Source organism: Gymnodraco acuticeps, unplaced genomic scaffold, assembly GCF_902827175.1.
Source record: "Gymnodraco acuticeps unplaced genomic scaffold, fGymAcu1.1, whole genome shotgun sequence".
Taxonomy (NCBI): domain Eukaryota; kingdom Metazoa; phylum Chordata; class Actinopteri; order Perciformes; family Bathydraconidae; genus Gymnodraco; species Gymnodraco acuticeps.
The window spans coordinates 2,549,676-2,568,634 of record NW_022989890.1 but is presented as its reverse complement, the minus strand read 5'-3'; the positions used below and the strand labels follow the sequence as shown (position 1 = coordinate 2,568,634).

The 18,959-nt window shown below is 39.8% G+C and overlaps 1 protein-coding gene across 3 annotated transcripts in view; it reads left to right on the top strand.

Annotated features, from left to right (window-relative positions):
• The window catches only part of cadm2a (cell adhesion molecule 2a), a 209,173-nt gene that overhangs the window by 151,601 nt on the left and 38,613 nt on the right, over nt 1-18,959 (top strand). For all 3 annotated transcript variants that reach the window (XM_034200811.1, XM_034200812.1, XM_034200810.1), the window contains 3 exons: nt 1,568-1,717; nt 15,298-15,450; nt 18,082-18,219. In XM_034200811.1, coding sequence (XP_034056702.1) covers nt 1,568-1,717; nt 15,298-15,450; nt 18,082-18,219 — 441 coding nt within the window. The remainder of the gene's footprint in view (nt 1-1,567; nt 1,718-15,297; nt 15,451-18,081; nt 18,220-18,959) is intronic.

The window sequence follows — 18,959 nt, the reverse complement described above, 5'->3', positions numbered from 1 at the left end:
CTAACCATTACATTCCCTTTGTGACCAGCACAAAGGGAATAAAATGTTTCTCAGTGGGCTGCATGTCGCCCAACTGCGTGAGTGAGAAAAATGAGAAAAAAGTAAGTGATAGAAGAGAAAAGAGAGGAAGTAATAAAGAGAGCGAGGGCAGGCGCAGGAGAACGGTAAACCGTTGGCAGATCATGCCTCATGCAAAACTTTCATGAATAAAACATTTTCCTAGCCTCCCATTGCTCAGATCCATTTTTCCTCCATTTGCCTGCTCTTCCCTCTCTATCTCTCACACGCATGATTAACCTCGGGAGGCCTTAATCAACACTGGAAATGACCCATGCTCCTTGACTTACCTCTCCCTTCCTCTCCTTCACCTCACTCTCTCCCCTCTCAACACGTCCTTCACCGCAGGTCTGTCAGTGGTGGGGTTTGCCTCACCTGCTTTCCCTGCAGGCAAGCGCTATTTAAGGGTTTGTTGATCTTACCTGTGCAGTCATTAACTGAAGTGAGGGAGACATACAAATGCGCCTGCTGAATGAGATATAATACATTGGCAGTGTTTGAATGGAAAGGTATTAAACTGCATCAGACAGGAATGGATTTGAGATTTGTTTTCTTTTTCAATATATGATTATTTATCTTTTCTTTTCTTTGCTTTATGATCCCATCCTGGGGGGTCTTGGTATACGACGAGAAAGTTATAGCTTGGGATGAATAATCTTTCTTACATAAGCCTTTACTCACACACTCTTTAAAACGTGTCCTCTGGGTATAGGGACAGGGATAGATTGATGGTTATTATTATTTACTTGCTCACAGCCATTCTCACACACACATCCATGAACTGAAGCATACACACACACATATGTGAGCTGTCCTGAAAACTGCCAGGTTGCTATGACAAACCAATTGCAAAAAGCGACCTGTCCATGATGCTAAAAACTAGCTCTACTCAGAGTTCGAGGTCACACCCAATTATATAACTGTGTTTATCTTTCTGTTTCCCTCATTGGGTGCAGGCCTTACACACACAAACCCACATGTGCACACACAAGTCCACTGAGAATGGTTTTTAATTGGTCTTCCCTGTGTAGCTGAGGTTTCAGGGATGGTACCACTGGTTAAACGCCCCGTTTGTGTCCTATGTTAGTCTCCAATTTAACAGTAGTGACACAGTAGGCTACTAGTATCCTGGCTGAACATTAGCTTTTTAATAAGGATGTTTTTTTCCATTTATTTAGATATTTTGAAAACCCTCTGGGTAAAAACACATTACTTTTTAGTTTACCGTCATCATTTTTTACTTCATTGGATCATCAGAAATGTATTAATCACATTTAATTAACAAAGCAACCCTACAAATCAAGCAATCACAAATCTACCATCTGTTTCCCTGTCTACCTTAGTGACGCTCTCTCTCTCTCTCTCTCTCTCTCTCTCTCTCTATCTCTCTCTCTCTCTCTCTCTCTCTCTCTCTCTCTCTCTCTCTCTCTCTCTCTCTCTCTCTCTCTCTCTTCCTCCTGATGCATCCTCATCTCCTCTTACGCTTTTCTCCATATGTGTCATGTTACAGGCATCAGCGGTCAGTACCCTCTGGTTCAGAATATGACGGTGACGGAGGGTGGGACGGTGAACATGACCTGCCGTGTGGAGTATAATGACAACACCTCCCTCCAGTGGTCAAACCCTGCACAGCAGACCCTCTTCTTTGGAGACAAGAAAGGTACGTTTGGGAGATTGACAGACAGCAGCAGCCGCACAACAGATGCAGTCTTACAAAGTATTCCCGAGTAAGGCGTGTGGTAGTTGAGAAATGCACAAAACACACAAAAACAGGTTTTATTTTAGGCTGGAAAGCAACCTGAAAAGCTCCTTGTGTTCCCCTGTGTTTGTCACCTGAATAAGCCGCTTTTTTTGTTGTGTCATATGCATCTGTGTTTTCCTGGCTGTGCTCTCTTTTAACAGCAAGTCTGTTGAAGGTATATAGAAAAAGAGGCAAACTCTTGGGATGGACTGTATATAGCTACTATTACTTGTCACTTGATCCATCAACCTTACACACACATCACCTATTAACAGTTTGAGTGCTTTTGAGTGTTGTTTTGTTTGCTTCTTGGTTTGTCTGTAGGTGTGCCGTCCATTTGACTTTCTTTGGATTTTAAGATCAGCAGGGCACAAGGAGCAGGCGACTGTAGATTGCTGTAAAGCTTTTGTTATTTCTCTTATTGATTTATATCCTTCTCATGATCAGGGAAAGCCTTGGAGCATGTTGACATCATCCCATGGGAAGACATTGGTGGATCAAACTAGGTTTTCTATCATTTTCTATCCGAGTAAAAAACTACTGAAAAGTTTAATATTATTGTTAAAATCAAGTTAGAAGATCAGAAACAGACAAAATACTCTCAAAGTCAACCATTCACCACGTTGCGCAAGTGCCCTTCACTGGAATCCTTCAGTACTTATCTCATACTGCCTCAAGCACACACAGTGCAGTATGAATAAGAATGTAGCTAAAAGAACAAAGCTAATCACCTAAGCCTTGGATGGTACAACATAATGGCCTTGTGTGTAACTGATGGTGTGAGAGCATTACATGGGTTTCATATCATTTCACAATTTGTAGTACAGGATAAACAGTGATTTGGCATAGGACTCTACCTTGCTTATGGTGGTGTATTTTTCACACTAATGAAGACAGCGTAATGCGGTTAGCACACTCAAACATCGTCAGGATAACTAAAGTGGGATTTTGTAGCCAAAGAATAGGAACAATGGATGTTAGGTTTTCAAAGGGGAGAGCCACAATAGTGGACCCTTACCAATCTGACTCAATTTCAAATGATATCAAAAGTAATGAGACAGGCTAAATGCGTTTACTCAATTAGATAGTTCAAATGTGTTCATTTACAACACTTTGCAATATTAACCAATGCAACACTAATTAAGCTAAAATGACCCTGACAGGGGTCATTTTGGAGAGAGACAGGGAACACAAGGAGTTTAGCCACACTACACGAAAGAGAAAATAAAATAAAAAGCACAATGGGGCCCCTTTAATATAAAGTATGTTAAATTAACTAAAGAAAATGTTGTTATATATTATATACAATTAACAACCTCATCCACCTCAAAACCCACTTCCTAAGAGAATCTGCAGAAAAGACACCAAGCTCTCTCTCAACACTTATATACACTGTAGATCTGCAGTGTGCTGCAGAGAAATTCCTTCCATTAAACGGATACAAGCCCTTTTATTTTTGCACACAGTCACACACACAGAAATGCACACAAACAAATACAAACACATGCTGTGGGTGTGGCATCAATGTTTTAATGGCTAATAAGTACAAAGGCTTTATCCCGACCTTTCACACCCTCTTCAGTGGAGTCCCCATAAAGAGGATTCATGGGTGTTATTTTGTTGGTTCATGCCTGCTGAAATGATTGTGCCCTGTGCGTCTCTCGGCTGTATTAGTTGAGTGTAATAGAGTATGAATCACACTCTCTTGTAAGTGTCCGGATTAAGCACATATGGGATTTACACAGTCTTCCTCCATTATCCGCCTGCCCATTGGGCTGCCTTGCATTTGTGTATTAGTGTTTGCGTGCGTGCGTGTCCGGGTGTGTATGTATTTTTGCAGAGAGTGAATGCATGCAAATCATTTCAATTTTCAGCTATTTACATTTTCACTTGCCGGAAAGAGCCACTGCATTGAACAACAAATTCAACAGTTGATGTTCTCTGCAGGTTATTCCATATCACACCAGGGGTTGGTTTTAGGGCTGCATTTCAAGACATTTCCCGTGCAGAGAGATTGGAAGTGAAAAAGCAGCAAAGGACTCTTTTATTATCAGAAAAGCAAAGGGATACTACTGAGACCTTTGAATTGCTATGCTGTTTTGGGCTGGTATGTTGCTGTGTATGCATGTGTGTGTGTCCGTGTGCATGGGTTTTTGTGCTTTGGGATTTGTCCTGCTGAACGTGGCACATTTCAGATGCACATGCTGATGGGAGTGCTGAGATGGTGAGTGTTTCCAAAGTGCCACTGGCAGTGTGAGAAAGGAAAGATGTCTCAGCTGCAAACGCCTCTGAGCACAGTAGGTTTCAGATTAATTTTGCTTGCTGCCTGTTGGGAAAAAGAAGATGGGGATTAGACAAGCACACAGTTGCTCAAAAATACATCCTCAACTTGCCAACTTTCTGCATCCTCTGCTCTGTTACAAGTAGTTTAAATGATATGTGTTTGTTCCTTATGGCAAGGTACAAGACATTTTTTGATACAGTCTATATATGACATTATTTAAGGTTATTGATTGACTCCACATAGGTACTGTAAACAAATGTATATTAACTGACTTCAAAAAAGTGCTAAAATGTCATTGCAGTATTTTGAAACAATACATTTTGTTTTATGAAATGTATAAGCAGGCCATTGTCTTGTCTCTATGATGTTTGTTGACCTAACTCAACAGATAGTTGATAGTGCACATGTGCCTGCGTGTGCATGTGTTTCATCTCAAAGAGTGTCACTTACATCCTCTATTAAATTCAGCCTCAGAGCATTAGCATAAACATATTGTTTTTCAAAGACAAATGCAGAAACTGACTCCATTACGGTCCTTTGAGTGGTGCCGGTTCTGCCTCTGTTGTTGTTGAATGTGAGAGCTGAGGCTCACCTCTAAGACGTTTAGTCGGATGAAAGAGACTCCTCTTGTCTTCCGTCTTCTCAAACGTGCTTCGATGGCTGTGAAGGGTTGTTTGAATTTCAAATAAGTCTTTGTCACGAAAGTAGCCAATTGTGTCCTTTCCATCACCACTGAGGGACTTAAGCCTCGACAGCGATAGAGAGATGAGCACTGGGCAAGAGGGATTCTCTCTTTTATAACATTCAAAAGAGGCTAATATCTCTTCACAAATTGCTCTTTTGGTTACAATATAATTCAAGACCTGATAATGGCTTTATTTCCTGGATGGAGACATTTTGCAGTGAGGCATAATTACAATGTATTCGTAATTCCCGTACGAGAAGGAACCGATGTGTAATTACTTTCCAGGCTAAATTTGCAGGCCTACAGAATGGTCTCCTCGTGTGAGAGCATTGGCTAAGGTATGACATTAAAATATTTTATTCAACATGGTTACTGTAATTAGCTAACCCTTTTCCTCGCCAACACCCATAGTTTCATTCTCAACCTACTCTCTGGATCCCGTTCTTCTCTCTTTGATTATCCCTCCACCTCTGCCTTCTTGGGTCGTGATATATCTATCCTTAAAAGTAAGATTAACACACATTTGGTAAACCTGAATGCGTTAGAGCCTTGTTCCAGGAGGGGCTAATTGACGTGATTGTGTGGAAGCAAAATATGCTGTACACATTTGTCATTTAGGGTTTCAGTAGGGCTGCAACTAACAATCATTTATATTATCTATGAATCTGCATGATATATATTTATTGGATTATACATTATTTACAATTAAAAATGTCTATGTCAGTGTTTCAAAGTCCAAGGTCATGTCTCAACATGTCTTGTGTTTGTCAGTCCATTACTTAACAAATAGTTGGTGATTATTTTTCTGTCAATCAACTAATCAATGAATCAACCTACAGGTGCAGCTCTAGGTGTCAGTGGTTACGTTATTAAGGGCGGTTGGATTTAGCATGGCAGAGAGAATCCCGGGGCTCTGCGGAATACAACAGTTACACTGCTAGTTTAATAGTAATGCCCTTGTTCATTCTTCAAGGTCATATTTCAAAAGTCTTGTCTTTCCTCGGGTTCTGATTATATTTTTACTCAGTCTCTCTTTCTGTTCTCAGTATATCATTTCCAGAATGGTAGTGGCATCTCTTCAACTAGTTTACATTATATACTAATCATTTTTATCTGGCTTTAAATGTCTGTTTCTTAAAGTCTAATTAAAAAAAAAATCTAAATGTTACATTTAACAATTTGGAAGAATTATCAAAAACATGATTTTAGTTGTATACCATTTTATGGTGTTTACATTATGTATGGGCCAACTGCTATTACACACTGTAAGCAAATCAATTTATCACATTTTAATTGTAATCATTTGCATGACGTCATGCATGATTCAGATTAAGTGGAAACGGCCTTGCTTTCGGCTTTTGGTCTCGGCTCATGCTGTTTCATGGAAAAAGGAACCGACCATGAAAAAGGTCACGATGACTGAATCTCCCTTCAGTCTGAACGCAGTGAGTCACAACGCCCATGCAATGGTTCATCAATATATTATGCAACCAAATAAAAACATTAATTCCAAAGCATTAGACATTTGGGCTGCACGATTTGGGGAAATAATCTAATTGCGATTTTTCTGACAGATATTACGATTCGATTTGCGATATTTGTTTTTAAGCGACCCAACAGAAGTTTATTGTAAAATGCGGCCATATCTCCGGCTAGGAAGGTCGTATCAACGTGCTCCCGTCTCTAGCACCCCCGCAGCCCGAGCTACGAGTGAAAGAACTAAATTTACATGAAACTTCTGTTGGGTTGCTTTAAAGTCAAGCTTCAGTTTAAGATTCACCCTGTAATAGATGTAAAACATGTGATGGAGCATTACTAACCTGACTCAGGTGGTTTGTTTCACCAAACCATCTAAAGCTCCATTGGAAGCCATTTGGAAAAGTATTTAAAAAATACTTGGCAGGTGATTGGATCAATATGTCTATCACCTACTATCATGGGCCACTTCTGATTGGTTAACAATGACTGGTACATGTGGAGCACAGCACTTCTGATTGGTGTGGGTGACTGACACACAAGAAAAACAGAAAAAAAAGGTTTAGGGTTAAAGGGTTAAAAACTAAAAAAAATCGCAGTCTTAGCGATTTGATAATTGCATCATTTAAAATCACGATTTCGATTTAGAATCGATTAATCATTCAGCCCTATTAGACATACAAAGTGAGATCCTCCATGTAAAAATGTACAATATACAAATATAAATGAATGTAAAAAGTGGTTACATGCATGGGCGTTTAACTTGCTTTTTGAAGCGTGTTTCCATGTGTGTTTGCAACCATTTCTAATTATAGTATATGATACTTTTTGCAAAGTTACCAAAGTGCCTACTGGTGGACATGTCTGCCCACGCTGTGCCATCTGCAGTTTGATTGAATCTGTTTAAACATTAAGATTAGTGTTCTGGGTGAGCAGCTAAGGGCCAACTGCTCGTTTTAAGGCCCCTGTGCTGCTAAATGTGAAGCCATTCGGGTGCTCCGATGTGAAATATTCAGCTGTCTGAATCCATTTGCTGGCTGTTTTGGGGTTGTGTGAGCATGTGTTTGTGTGTATGTAAGTGCACATATTCGTATGTGCATGTGAAATGTTAGGCATTCCACCTCGCTAGTATGCAGCCATGAGAGCTTTGATGCATTCAGAGTATCTGTGCCTGAGCAATTTAGGGGATAGGCTTTTAAAAGTTTTCCAAAGTAAATACAAAAATAAGAAATGCTTGACAGACTTTTTTATTGAACAGATAGCAGAACTTTCTCTCTCCAAACTTAATCTTTGCAGGAAAGTTAAACTTTTCAGACAGCTGTCTTTTTCTATTTTATTTCCTGGAAGAATGCTTCTATGAAACATCCTTTCATATCGGCCTGAAGATTGGAACGGTGTTCTCTCTGATCAAAAAAACTTGACTGTAAATCTCCGAAGATCCCTAACAAGTCCCCTCTCCCCAAGACAAGCACCATAAAACATGAGAGGAAGGAAAAGAGAAAAAAGGTGCCTTGATGGGATAAAGGGGAGGAATTAAGGAGGCATTTTATGAGAGCTTTTGGAAGCAGTTATCACCTCTGAAAGACGCAGAGACTTTTCTTTGACCTTGAGCTTTCTGCGTCTGCTTCCTTTGTCACTTCTCTTTGCACACAGCGTTTCAGTATATCATTCAGCTTTAGTTTCAAAAGAAACAACAAATGTTTCTTTTGATCACATTTTGAATGTGCAGACAGGTATAATGATTAAAAGCACAGATCTGTATTGTTGTCATTGGCGTTGTCGTTATGGATCAGAGAAACTGATGTCAAGTAAATGTCAGCTTTGTTTCTTTCTCTGTTCAGCTGCAAAGCAGGTTTCGGAGAGAAAGAAACTACATTGCCTTTATTAGTGGAGCCACTTATCATCTGCAGGGTGTACAGAAAAATACCTGAGGCAAAGGGAATCATTAGCTCACACTTAGTGACAGGCTTAGTCTTTCTCTCTTCTGGGAGAAAGTTCTGGAGCACAAAATGAAAAGGGAAAGAAACCAGTTTTTTTATGCGTTATCAAAATCACTGTCCATTTTCTTTCAAGCGCTTTTGAAAGATAGCCATAGAGGGTATCCTAGAAAAAATATGAATATCCTCATAGACGAAGGCATTTGTTCTATTCTGGAGCTCGAGGGGGGAAATGTATGCTTCGGAAAAACACAATGGGGTCTATAGGCGAGAGCTGTCTCCTCCCTGACCCGCTTCACACAAGGACTTAATGAAGTGGGGCTGGTGGAGCTGTCCCACTGAACTCTGCATGGCAGGTAGAAACTGATGAAAGGAAATCATTTCTGTCACATTCCATACAGCCAATTACTGTATGGAGTATGGCACATTTTACATATTAAAAAGCTGGTGTGCCTTTCGGAGAGGTATAACAGGTAATGGAGGTTGAGGAAAAGGCTGAGATACAGAATACACATTAAGATATTCAATAAGCATAGCATTCTGGGGCTTCTCTCTCTCTCTCTCTTTCTCTCTATCGCTTCCTCACACACACACGCTCATACACACAGAAGCTCAAGCCTCCAGATGGTTTGTTGACAAGGGAAGGAGAACAGTCACATCCAGACACATGCAGCTGAATGTATATTCTGAAATTTGCACTTTTCTCATTATAAAAGTGTGTCAGTTGAATGAGCAAACACCCGCCAAGGCTCTATACTAACACATACTGTCCCTGGGTAGAAAGGGGGACACGGAGAAGGGAGAAGGGGGAGTAAGGAGAGGGGAGGCCAGTGGAAATGATGGGAGAGGAAAGGGCAGGAGTGGGAAGAGAGAAGGGAAATAAAGGAGCAAAGTGAAATGGGATTTCATCATAGGCTTAAAGTGAGGGAGAAATATTTGATTACACTCCGTATGCTGATACAATAAAATCTTCCTTAGATGTCTTTCATACACATGCACACACTCACGTTTAATGATGGAGAGTAGCCGTGAAAAACTGTGATGCCGACAATTAAGACGTTGTACACAGGGATTTGTTACAATTTTAGTGTGGCTATGGCAACATACTTTGTCAAAACCAGCAGCTCTGTCAGATAATAGTACGTATCCCCATATTGAGCTGGAAACCCCTTTATGAATCACAGTCCATTTTACACATTGTTTATAACGTTTTGGAGCCTTAAACCATTTTGCTCTATGGTTCCATGATCAAAATGAAACACATGCCGCTTTCACCATTACAGTACATTTGAAGCAGTCAGATTTTGATACATAACCAAAGTACTGAGTCTTTATACTATTTGTTCTTGCAGCAGGGAAAAAAGGTTGTTGTGTTATGTTTTTGTGACTGTTCTTGTGGAGCACTCATAAGTTGTCAAATAGCTCTGCATTGCAGTATGATTTGCGACATTTTTAATTAAAAAAAACACAAACAATTGGCAGGATGTTTGGGAGAAGGTAATGTGAAGTAGAAAGAGTCTTTCATTGGAAAAAGAGCTTCTGAGTGGGAGGTGAGAGGAAATCATTCGGTGGAATTGTCCGTACACACCTTTTCAAATCTGATTAACCTGCTACTCATTAATGGTTCAAATATTATGATTGAATGTAACATCATACTTTCAATAAGACTGTTTTACCGGCTGACAGAATGTCTTCCCTCAGAATAAAAATGTCGCTTTTAATTGAAAAGAAACACGACATATTTGACCTTCTCTCTCAATGCAGCTTCCATCTGTCTCACTTTTCCTTTTCAATGATGTGCCTTTCTTCTCATCCTCTATAGAGCTTTTTTTCCTTTTTTAGACATAGCTGACTCTTCCGCTCTTTGCTCTAACCCTTTTTGATTATGGTGTTTGGGAACAGAGGACCTTGTGGCTTTGGTGTTTATGATCGTTTACTTTCTGTTATCTGATCGGTCATCAGCCCTCAGAATAAGAAGAGGCATCTTTCCGTCCTCACTGCGGTTCTGATTATCTAACTGCATCACTTTGGCAAACTCATAACATTGTCACGTCTCAAGGTACTTTGTGTTAGGAAAATCGGATGTTTGAAAGACATCTCTCTCTCGGTTTTTCTCTCTCTCTCACACACACTGTATTCTCTGTGTACTTCAGCAGCAAAACAGACGGAGGTGCATTGACTATTAGTTGCAAAACAAATCAAACTTTGATGCTGACAAGTTCAGCTTTCCTTTCAGTCTCTCTTTGTATGTTCACGGAGAGACGCAGATGAAGGCTTAATGAGCAAAAATATGATTGTCCATTCAGTAAGTAGTTATTGTGAAACAGAAATCCGCCGCGCTTTGTTGCAGACAATGCGGTCGTCTGTGAACACATTCTGGAGTGACTAATGGTCTCTAATGGATGACAGGCAGCAGCCTTCACAGACAAAAGCAAAGATACATTCCTCTCCTCTCTCGGTCGATAGCCAACCTTTAACTGGGCAGAGAAGGACAAATCGAAGGTTACATTTCAGTTTTTTAAATATTAAAATCCTATAAAAATGATATTGCATGTTATTCGTGTTTCAAAGGGAAATTGTATAAAACTGAGGGGATCTATTAGTAATGGGGTATTCAGTTTGGTTCTAACTGAAAACAAAATGCTACTTTTCGCCAAATTGTTCACACTATAAACACACAATAAAGTTTATTGATTGATAATCATTTGAAGTGAGACAAATTTGCTATGAATCAGAAATCTAACACTCAACAGACAAAACCATTACTTTGAGCCTTTTTTAAGGTTTATTTCATCAAAGAAAATGTTTAAATGTTTTCATATTTCAACTGTATTCTAGCATCCTTACCAGTTATATCAGGATTTCATGGTTATATAAAACACCTTTCATGTTTTTTTAAATCCACCCTTCCAGGGGGATCAGCGTGATCCTGCATGTTGGCATCGAAACTATCCTGATCTCTGCCTGTAACTTAACGCTTAAAGCTTGATCGGATTTCTAAATGCAAAAACGAATTGAAATGATCAGGATCTCAGATTCAATAGGAACCTATATTAGTACTATGCTCAATGCCGTATCATGCAGGCAATGATCTACAGTACAGGAAGTTGTCATATTATTAATCATCTATAACGTTTTTACAGCCCAGTCACATTTAATTTGGCTCTCTCATCATTGGATATAAATAAAATATCATCACTAAGGTTTCATTTCCTTGCATAAGAAGACCAACAAGTCTTAGAACTATCAATCTATCCACTTCAGATTTGTCTCACAAATTACTTTGGCTGTTGAAGGAAGCGAAGCAAGAAAGCAGAGCTGCATCACGACAGCCAACAAGCCAGCAACAGTGAATGTATTTTCTGACATTTGCCTTCTCACATTTCTTTGCCCTAAGCAAATAAGACAACAGTAGAAAAGCAGCATTATTTAAAGTGTACACATTCATAGGTTAGAGTCGACAGAATGAGGTCTGTGGAGGAAAGAGAGAAACTGACAGAAAGAAATACAGAGGCAAGGAGAATGTATTCTTTGTCTAGAATCCATCCAAATAATCTGTTCTTTGTCTTAAGATAAGATAAGATGGGGTTTATACATGTGTGTGTGTAAAGAACTATCTTTTCAGCACAGCTCTCACCATGAACTGAACTCGCAGTGCGTTAAAATAGATCCAATTTCGGTGGTCTTGCATTGATGGCGGTTCGTCCTCACACACTCGCACGGAAACAGGAATGTGCTGTCACCAGTGCCGAGCGTAAAGATATGTCATGTGCTCATATCGTGGTGTCACGCCTGCTCAGCTCAGTACACGTCCTGCAGAGATAACCAGTGTTGCGAGGGACGGGAAAAGGACGGAACAAATGCAATACTAAATGAGAGAGAGAGCAGCTGTCGTTTAGCCAAACTGATTACAACTCTACTGCCATTTACTGTAGGTGTTTAGCGTGGAAGCGGCAAAGCAAAGCTATCCATCCCTCTGCAGACCAAATGACATGAGATAGCGTGCACGCTGACATTTCTCAGCATTTTTTCATCTCTGTGATCATTGCAGCAATGCATACACATTCAGGGGCGCCGCCAGGGATTTTGGGCTCCATGAAAATATATCACATCGGGCCCCACCACCAGGCACAGGCCACTTTGTTTATAAATTACCTCGAGGGCCGTACCAAATGGTCTAGCGGTCCGTATACGGCCCGGGGGCCGGAGGTTCCCCACCCCTGGTTTAATATAATAACATTAGTATTAATATCATAACCAAAATGTCGGTGATTAACATTTTGTTTACAGACTGATCACTCAATGCTTCAAACTGTCCATCATCCTAAATAGACTAAAAGCAGTTTTTTGTATAGATCATTGGCTATGTGGGAAAATACTGTGTTTGAAATGTATAATTTAAATTAGATGTTAGCTTTTTGTTATATATATATATATATATTTTGTATTCCAGTCTCCCTTCAGATATGTTAAGTGGCATGTCATTCAACACAATGCTGCTCACCTCCTTCAGTTGGGAGAAAAGCTGGTTCAGGTTCAGCCTTATGGGGGGACAGGGCTGCTGAGCCTGAAGATGGATCTGTTGGGACAGATCCAGGGACAACTGATCTACACTGAACAAAAATATAAACGCAACACTTTTGTTTTTGCTCCCATTTTTCATGAGATGAACTCAAAGATCTAAAACATTTTCTATATACACAAAATAACCATTTCTCTCAAATATTGTTCACAAATCTGAAAGAATCTGTGATAGTGAGCACTTCTCCTTTGCCGAGATAATCCATCCCACCTCACAGGTGTGGCATATCAAGATGCTGATTAGATGGCATGATTATTGCACAGGTGTGCCTTAGGCTGGCCACAATAAAAGGTACAACACACTTACGTAGGCTAAGTACTAGCATCCCTCCTCACATGCTTTCACTCTCTGCAAGTGCAGGTACCGAACCGCGTTTGGAGGCAGGACCAAACCATTACATGTAAATAGAAGGGGGTGTACAGAGGCTTTGGGTAATTAACTTTTGGAAGAAAATAAGTTAAATGAATCGTAAGTTTAGTGAGAAATGTATCAATATAACATTCTATTAATATTAATTATTGAGGATTGATGAAAGGTTACTTACACGGGCCCTTAGAATCGTCCTAACTGTTCACCCCCTTACGGCGCCCCTGTACACATTACATTACATGTTACTTGTTAGACGCTTTTATCCAAAGCGACTTACATACTCAATGCTGTGGCCAATCTCCACAGGAGTAATTTGGGGTGAAGTGTCTTGCCCAGGGACACAACGACATGCTGACTGCAGTTCAGCGCACTAAGTTCAGCGCACTCTCCCACTGAGCCACAGCCTCCCACTAGACACAGACGATAGAAACTGAATGCAGCTCAGGTGCCAAACCCCTCCATTCAGTCACCTCCAGGGCAGGACATTTACCAGTGACTGACAAATTACAGCCGTAAGTGGGTGAAAACGCGGAGATTGTGGCAGTCTGCGTTGATTTAATCAATCAAAACTATGAGTCAGACCTGTAGCGATGCAATTAATTGTTACAAGTTACTAAGAAACTATTTTAAAGTTAATTAACTATTACTGTGATTGACATTCTTGGTGAAAAACAAAACACTTTCTTATATTCCTGTTATTCTTATAAATAAATGTAATTGATCTAATAAAAAACTAACAATAGGTATATAAAATAAAGGTTTGCGTCGTAGTGTGAGACAAAGTTGCATGATGTGTGCAGGTAGGGGAAGGAATATGGAGGATGTTAAAAACACCTTTTTCAGGTCTTCAGATACATTTAATATGATTATTCACCGTTCAGCCAGCCAGGATCTTTTGAAAGTACTCTACAAAAAGACTAATGTCCTTTAGTCTTTGTAGACAAGTTACAAACCCAGGGTGCTTTAGTTTGTATATCATTTACCTCCAATTACCTTACGATTAGAATCGCATGTGGCCTCACAAATAAGAAAACATGGACACTTTTTCACAAATAATCATGCCTCTTCTCTGCTGCAGCCACACAAACACACACAAACACACACACACACGGTTCACTGCACTTGAACGAAGTGTGCTCAAAGTCACTGTGCTGGAGAGATACTCATATTAAATAAGGTTTGTAAAAAGGTGGTGCACTTGCAAACGAAAGGCCTGCATAAATCTCTCGAGCACCAAGGCCAGAGAAACAAAATGAATGCACTTTTTATCACCCTCTAGAAACAAAATGAAAACAATTATTTTGTGCCGTGTCGTTTTGTAAACGAATGCAGGCATGAATCCCGTCATTTTCAAGGTGCCACCCCATTCTGGAACATTGCTATCACAGATATGAAGTAGAAAGTCTTCTTTGAATACCATGGAGTATGTTTCAACAAGCCAGCCAATTTCAGCAAATCCATTTCAACCCTCACATCTTGCCAAATTCTCATTAGGCCATCTTTTCAGCCAGTTATTGCAGTATTGATTTCCATTCCCGTTATGTCTTTTGAAAGATTACATTTTCATATAAGTAAAATGTCTACGATGGTTTCCACCAGACAAGGCCATCAGTCTTGTTTTCTGTAAAAGTGCACCGATGCGTTCATTTTCTGATTCAACAGAAAGTTCTGTTATTTATATTTCGATACCATTTTAGACTTTTTATGCATTTAAATATATTCATGCATATATTGCTTACACTACACTGCCTGGCTTGACTAGCTCAAACCTTTTTTAATTGTACAATTAGCAAAACCTATACAATATCACAGAGATTAGTATTCAAAATGAATAAGCAACACTGCTTATACATGTGTGTAAATATTGCAAATACCTAAATTGTCAAATGCATGTTGATAGGGTTGTAAGTGTTTAATGTGTTTGTGGTAAAGATCAAACTGTGTTTTTTTCTAGATGTGTGCTTTGCTGTAACCATCTCAGATTGGTTGATGTGTCTGTTGGCCGCCTGCTCTTTCTTCCTTTCTTTCTTTGATTTTCTCTGTCCTTTTGACTGTTTCTGTGCATTGTGTTCCCCAAGAGACACCAAACGCACTTGATACACATCAACCTCCACACGGTTTCTGGTTTATAAGGTTTACTGACTGTCTGTCTGTCTCTCTGTGCAGCTTTAAGGGACAACAGGATTGAGCTGATGCATGCGTCGTGGTCGGAGCTGACCATCAGCATCAGTGATGTCACGCTGACGGATGAAGGCATGTACACCTGCTCCCTCTTCACCATGCCTGTGAGAACAGCCAAAGCCTACCTGACTGTTCTCGGTGAGTAACTTTTAAACATTTAATACAATTCCTGCTTGAAGGAAATGTTCATTTGTAAATAATTGGACACAATTACTTTCAAATATAGGTGGGCTTTAGAATGGATAAGTGGGAAGTGTAGAGGAAACTTCTGTGTAGCATGCAGTGGAGTCACCGACTCAGGAAGGAGACACGGGAAGAGTCGGAGCTTTGATGTCAAACCACTGTGATTTATTTGGAGTTGGTACCAGAGTATTCACATCACAAATCCAAGAGTCAGAGGTTCTGACTCCACGGTAGAGTTGCCACGTCAATTCTGGAGAGCCTCTCTCTTGCCAGCCCATCTAACTGGTTTCGCAGAGAGTAAACAACATATTTGAGGAGATAGCCTAAACAGTGTGGGAACACAGAGCTACTTGCCTCGGACACTTATGACCTCGAAGATTTTACCTTGGAGTCCACAAATACAGAGAAGGAAGTGTCCCAGTGTACCCACAACACAGACCATCTGTATCCCAGTATTGACCGGTCACAGAATGGGAACAATAACATTATTGGCTAAGCCGCCTGTGTCCTTAAAGAAGGCAAACAGACATCGAGGTTTGTCCTGTATGTTACTAATTGGCGTCTTATGATAATTATTTCCACAACAGGAAGAACATAAGTCATAGATAAGCTTCTGTTCTTCCAATTCAATTAAAATAGCTTTATTAGCGTGAATATATTTACATACAGTTTTGCCAAAGCTCTGTACAATTGCAAAATCCATACACAATAACACATTTGAAACAAATTCTGAACATAAGCAAGAACAACATGTTTTTTTTCAGGGTTAGTTTTATTTATTTTATTATTCCAATTACTGGAGGTTACCAACATAGCTAATAGTGTTTTTTGGTTGATTTTTCATTACTAACAATAAGTGGGTTAATTTGTTGCGCTAAGTATTTCAGAAAAAATGAACCGTTGCTACAAATAGCCTGTTGCTTATGCCAGCATCTGCTGACAAATAAAAACATAATATTGGACTCTTTGGTAATGCTTTTGTTGTGATCATCACCCCCACACAAACATAGCATTGTCTAATTTCCTGCCACTGGGATTATTATCTTGCCAATTAGTTCCCGCTAATGTTAATAGATGTCCTAGTGCACTCCAGGACCATTAGCAGCCTCTCTATGTTAACAAGCATTTAGAGAATTAGAGACATTAAAGGCTACTGCTCAATAAGGTTACAGAGAAAATTATTTGTTTGCAATACTGAACAATAGTTAATGGCTGGGAGATTTATTTAACATACAAAAATAAGTCTGTTTCCGGACGGTGAGTGCTAGGAACGATAATAGGAATACATTGGAATTTATTTGGGGACAAAATACCTAACTATTGGGAAATAAATCACAAAAAATGATTTGATTAAATAGATCTTAAAGAGATATCAATGATATCATCTTGCATCACAAATGGAGCTCTCATTTCATTGTCATGTCTTGAAAATGCTTGAGCAGCAGACCAACAAATATAACACAGCACATACAAATCAGTGACGCACAAATGAGCAGAGAAACACACTCACCCATATTACTACACACTCACACACAGAGAGGGAGAAGGATTAGCGGCCCCTAGCAAACCAAGGGGAACGTCACTGTTTAAGATTAACTTAGTATTTGATCTGCTCTCCTTCAGTCTTGGGGGAAAACCATCAAACACTTTTCTGAGGCAGGCCACACTGCCTCATTCACTCACGTACACATACAGCACAGTACTTAGATATAAAGCCCATCCTTTGAACACATTGGGAAATATGTATAGTATTAAATCAGATGAGGAGGGATATATCTCACTGCATACTGTATTTACTGTTTCTTCCCTTAGAGGATGCTAAACAGAAAACAGAAGGACCTTTGCTTCTGAAAATAAATCTTACAGGAGGTGATGAGAGAGACAAGGCCAGAGCCAGTCGATGGCATTGACTGACAGACCTTTCAGTGACTCTGCCTGAGGCAGACGTATTGCTCATTGACATTAGAAGGGCCCTACACACTTAAAACACTCATTTGGGAAAGGCCAGTAATTAACATTTGCTGTACAACCTCGTAGCCTCCTCTGCTGTCACTTGTGTTTGCTTACCGTGATTTACACAAACACACACAAAGAAACTTGTGCTATTTAGCTGGAAATGTTTGTTTTCTGTTCTCACTATTTATTGGGTGGTTAATAGTTCAAAAAGAGTAATAATTAAATCTGTTAGCATAAAAAGGAAAACTCTATTTACTTTGATTGTATTTGAGTTGAACACAGACAGATATATCTCAACATAGATAAAGGAAAAACAAACTATCTGCCTGGCTAGATACCTCTAGATGTATGGGAGAAAATATGTGTTTTTCTGTAATTTGGGTGAACTGACCCTTAACGACTAGACGGCCCAATGGTGAGAGAGACCATCCAGCACTGTGTCAGCGACAATCCTCCCTGATGCGTTATGGAGTAGGCTGCTGCTCTGTAGTCTGCTCTCTCATCTCCCTGCAGGAGCCCGAGCTGGAGGAGAATTTCAAATAAGGCATAACAATATTATCGTTGCATAATGACATGCCGCTGTGTGTGAATTAGTTCCATCGCTGTGATTTCCACATTTCCACCCTTCAGGTGTCCCGGAGAAGCCAGAGATCGACGGCCTGACGAAGCCCGCCTTGGAGGGAGACCAAATCACTCTGACCTGCATGACCCAGGGCAGCAAGCCTGCCGCCGACCTGCGCTGGTTCAGGAATGAAAAGGAGGTCAAAGGTAAGCAACATCTGAATCTGAATGTTCTTCTGCATCACTGCAATGGGTTCACAAATACAGTGAGTGTAATATTATACAGACCGTATGTGCAGGGTTTCACCTTTGGTATTTTAAATCGCAACAGACCGAATACTTGGCCTGTGGCAATGCAGTTTGCAGCATCGCTATAACCAACTTGACACTGGACACTGCACTTCCTTGGGTCCTGAGCATTACACCTGCCATGACTTAGTTGCGTCACATATCAGTAACACAAAGTCAGAACCACAGCTGAAATCTAATTTGTTTCAAAAATAAAGAAGACCAGTAACGGAATTTACCTTTAAGCATAGTAGGCAACTTTCTGTTGCTTGTCACCGTGCAGATTCAGATTTGACAACAAAAAAAACTTTTTAAAATGAAATATGATGAGTTAATGTTCTCCCAAATCTCAGTTTATTAGGGTCAGAAACGACGGTAAAATATAGATAGAGGAGGTGATTTCCCAGTAGGATGTTAGTCACTACGTAGCTTTGCATTACCACAACAGTTGTAAATTAGAGAATGTTTTTAAATAGCATTAATTAAGTATTTATCTGGCTGTAACGTTGTTAGTGTTATCAGTTAGCTTCAAATTACACACATTACTCATGATTTTCTACAAATCATTTTTTAGAAAAAAATATTGGACATTAGTTTTTTCTCAATGGTATCATTTAGTTTTTTACTCTAGTGTTAAAAATATACCATTAATCATTCTG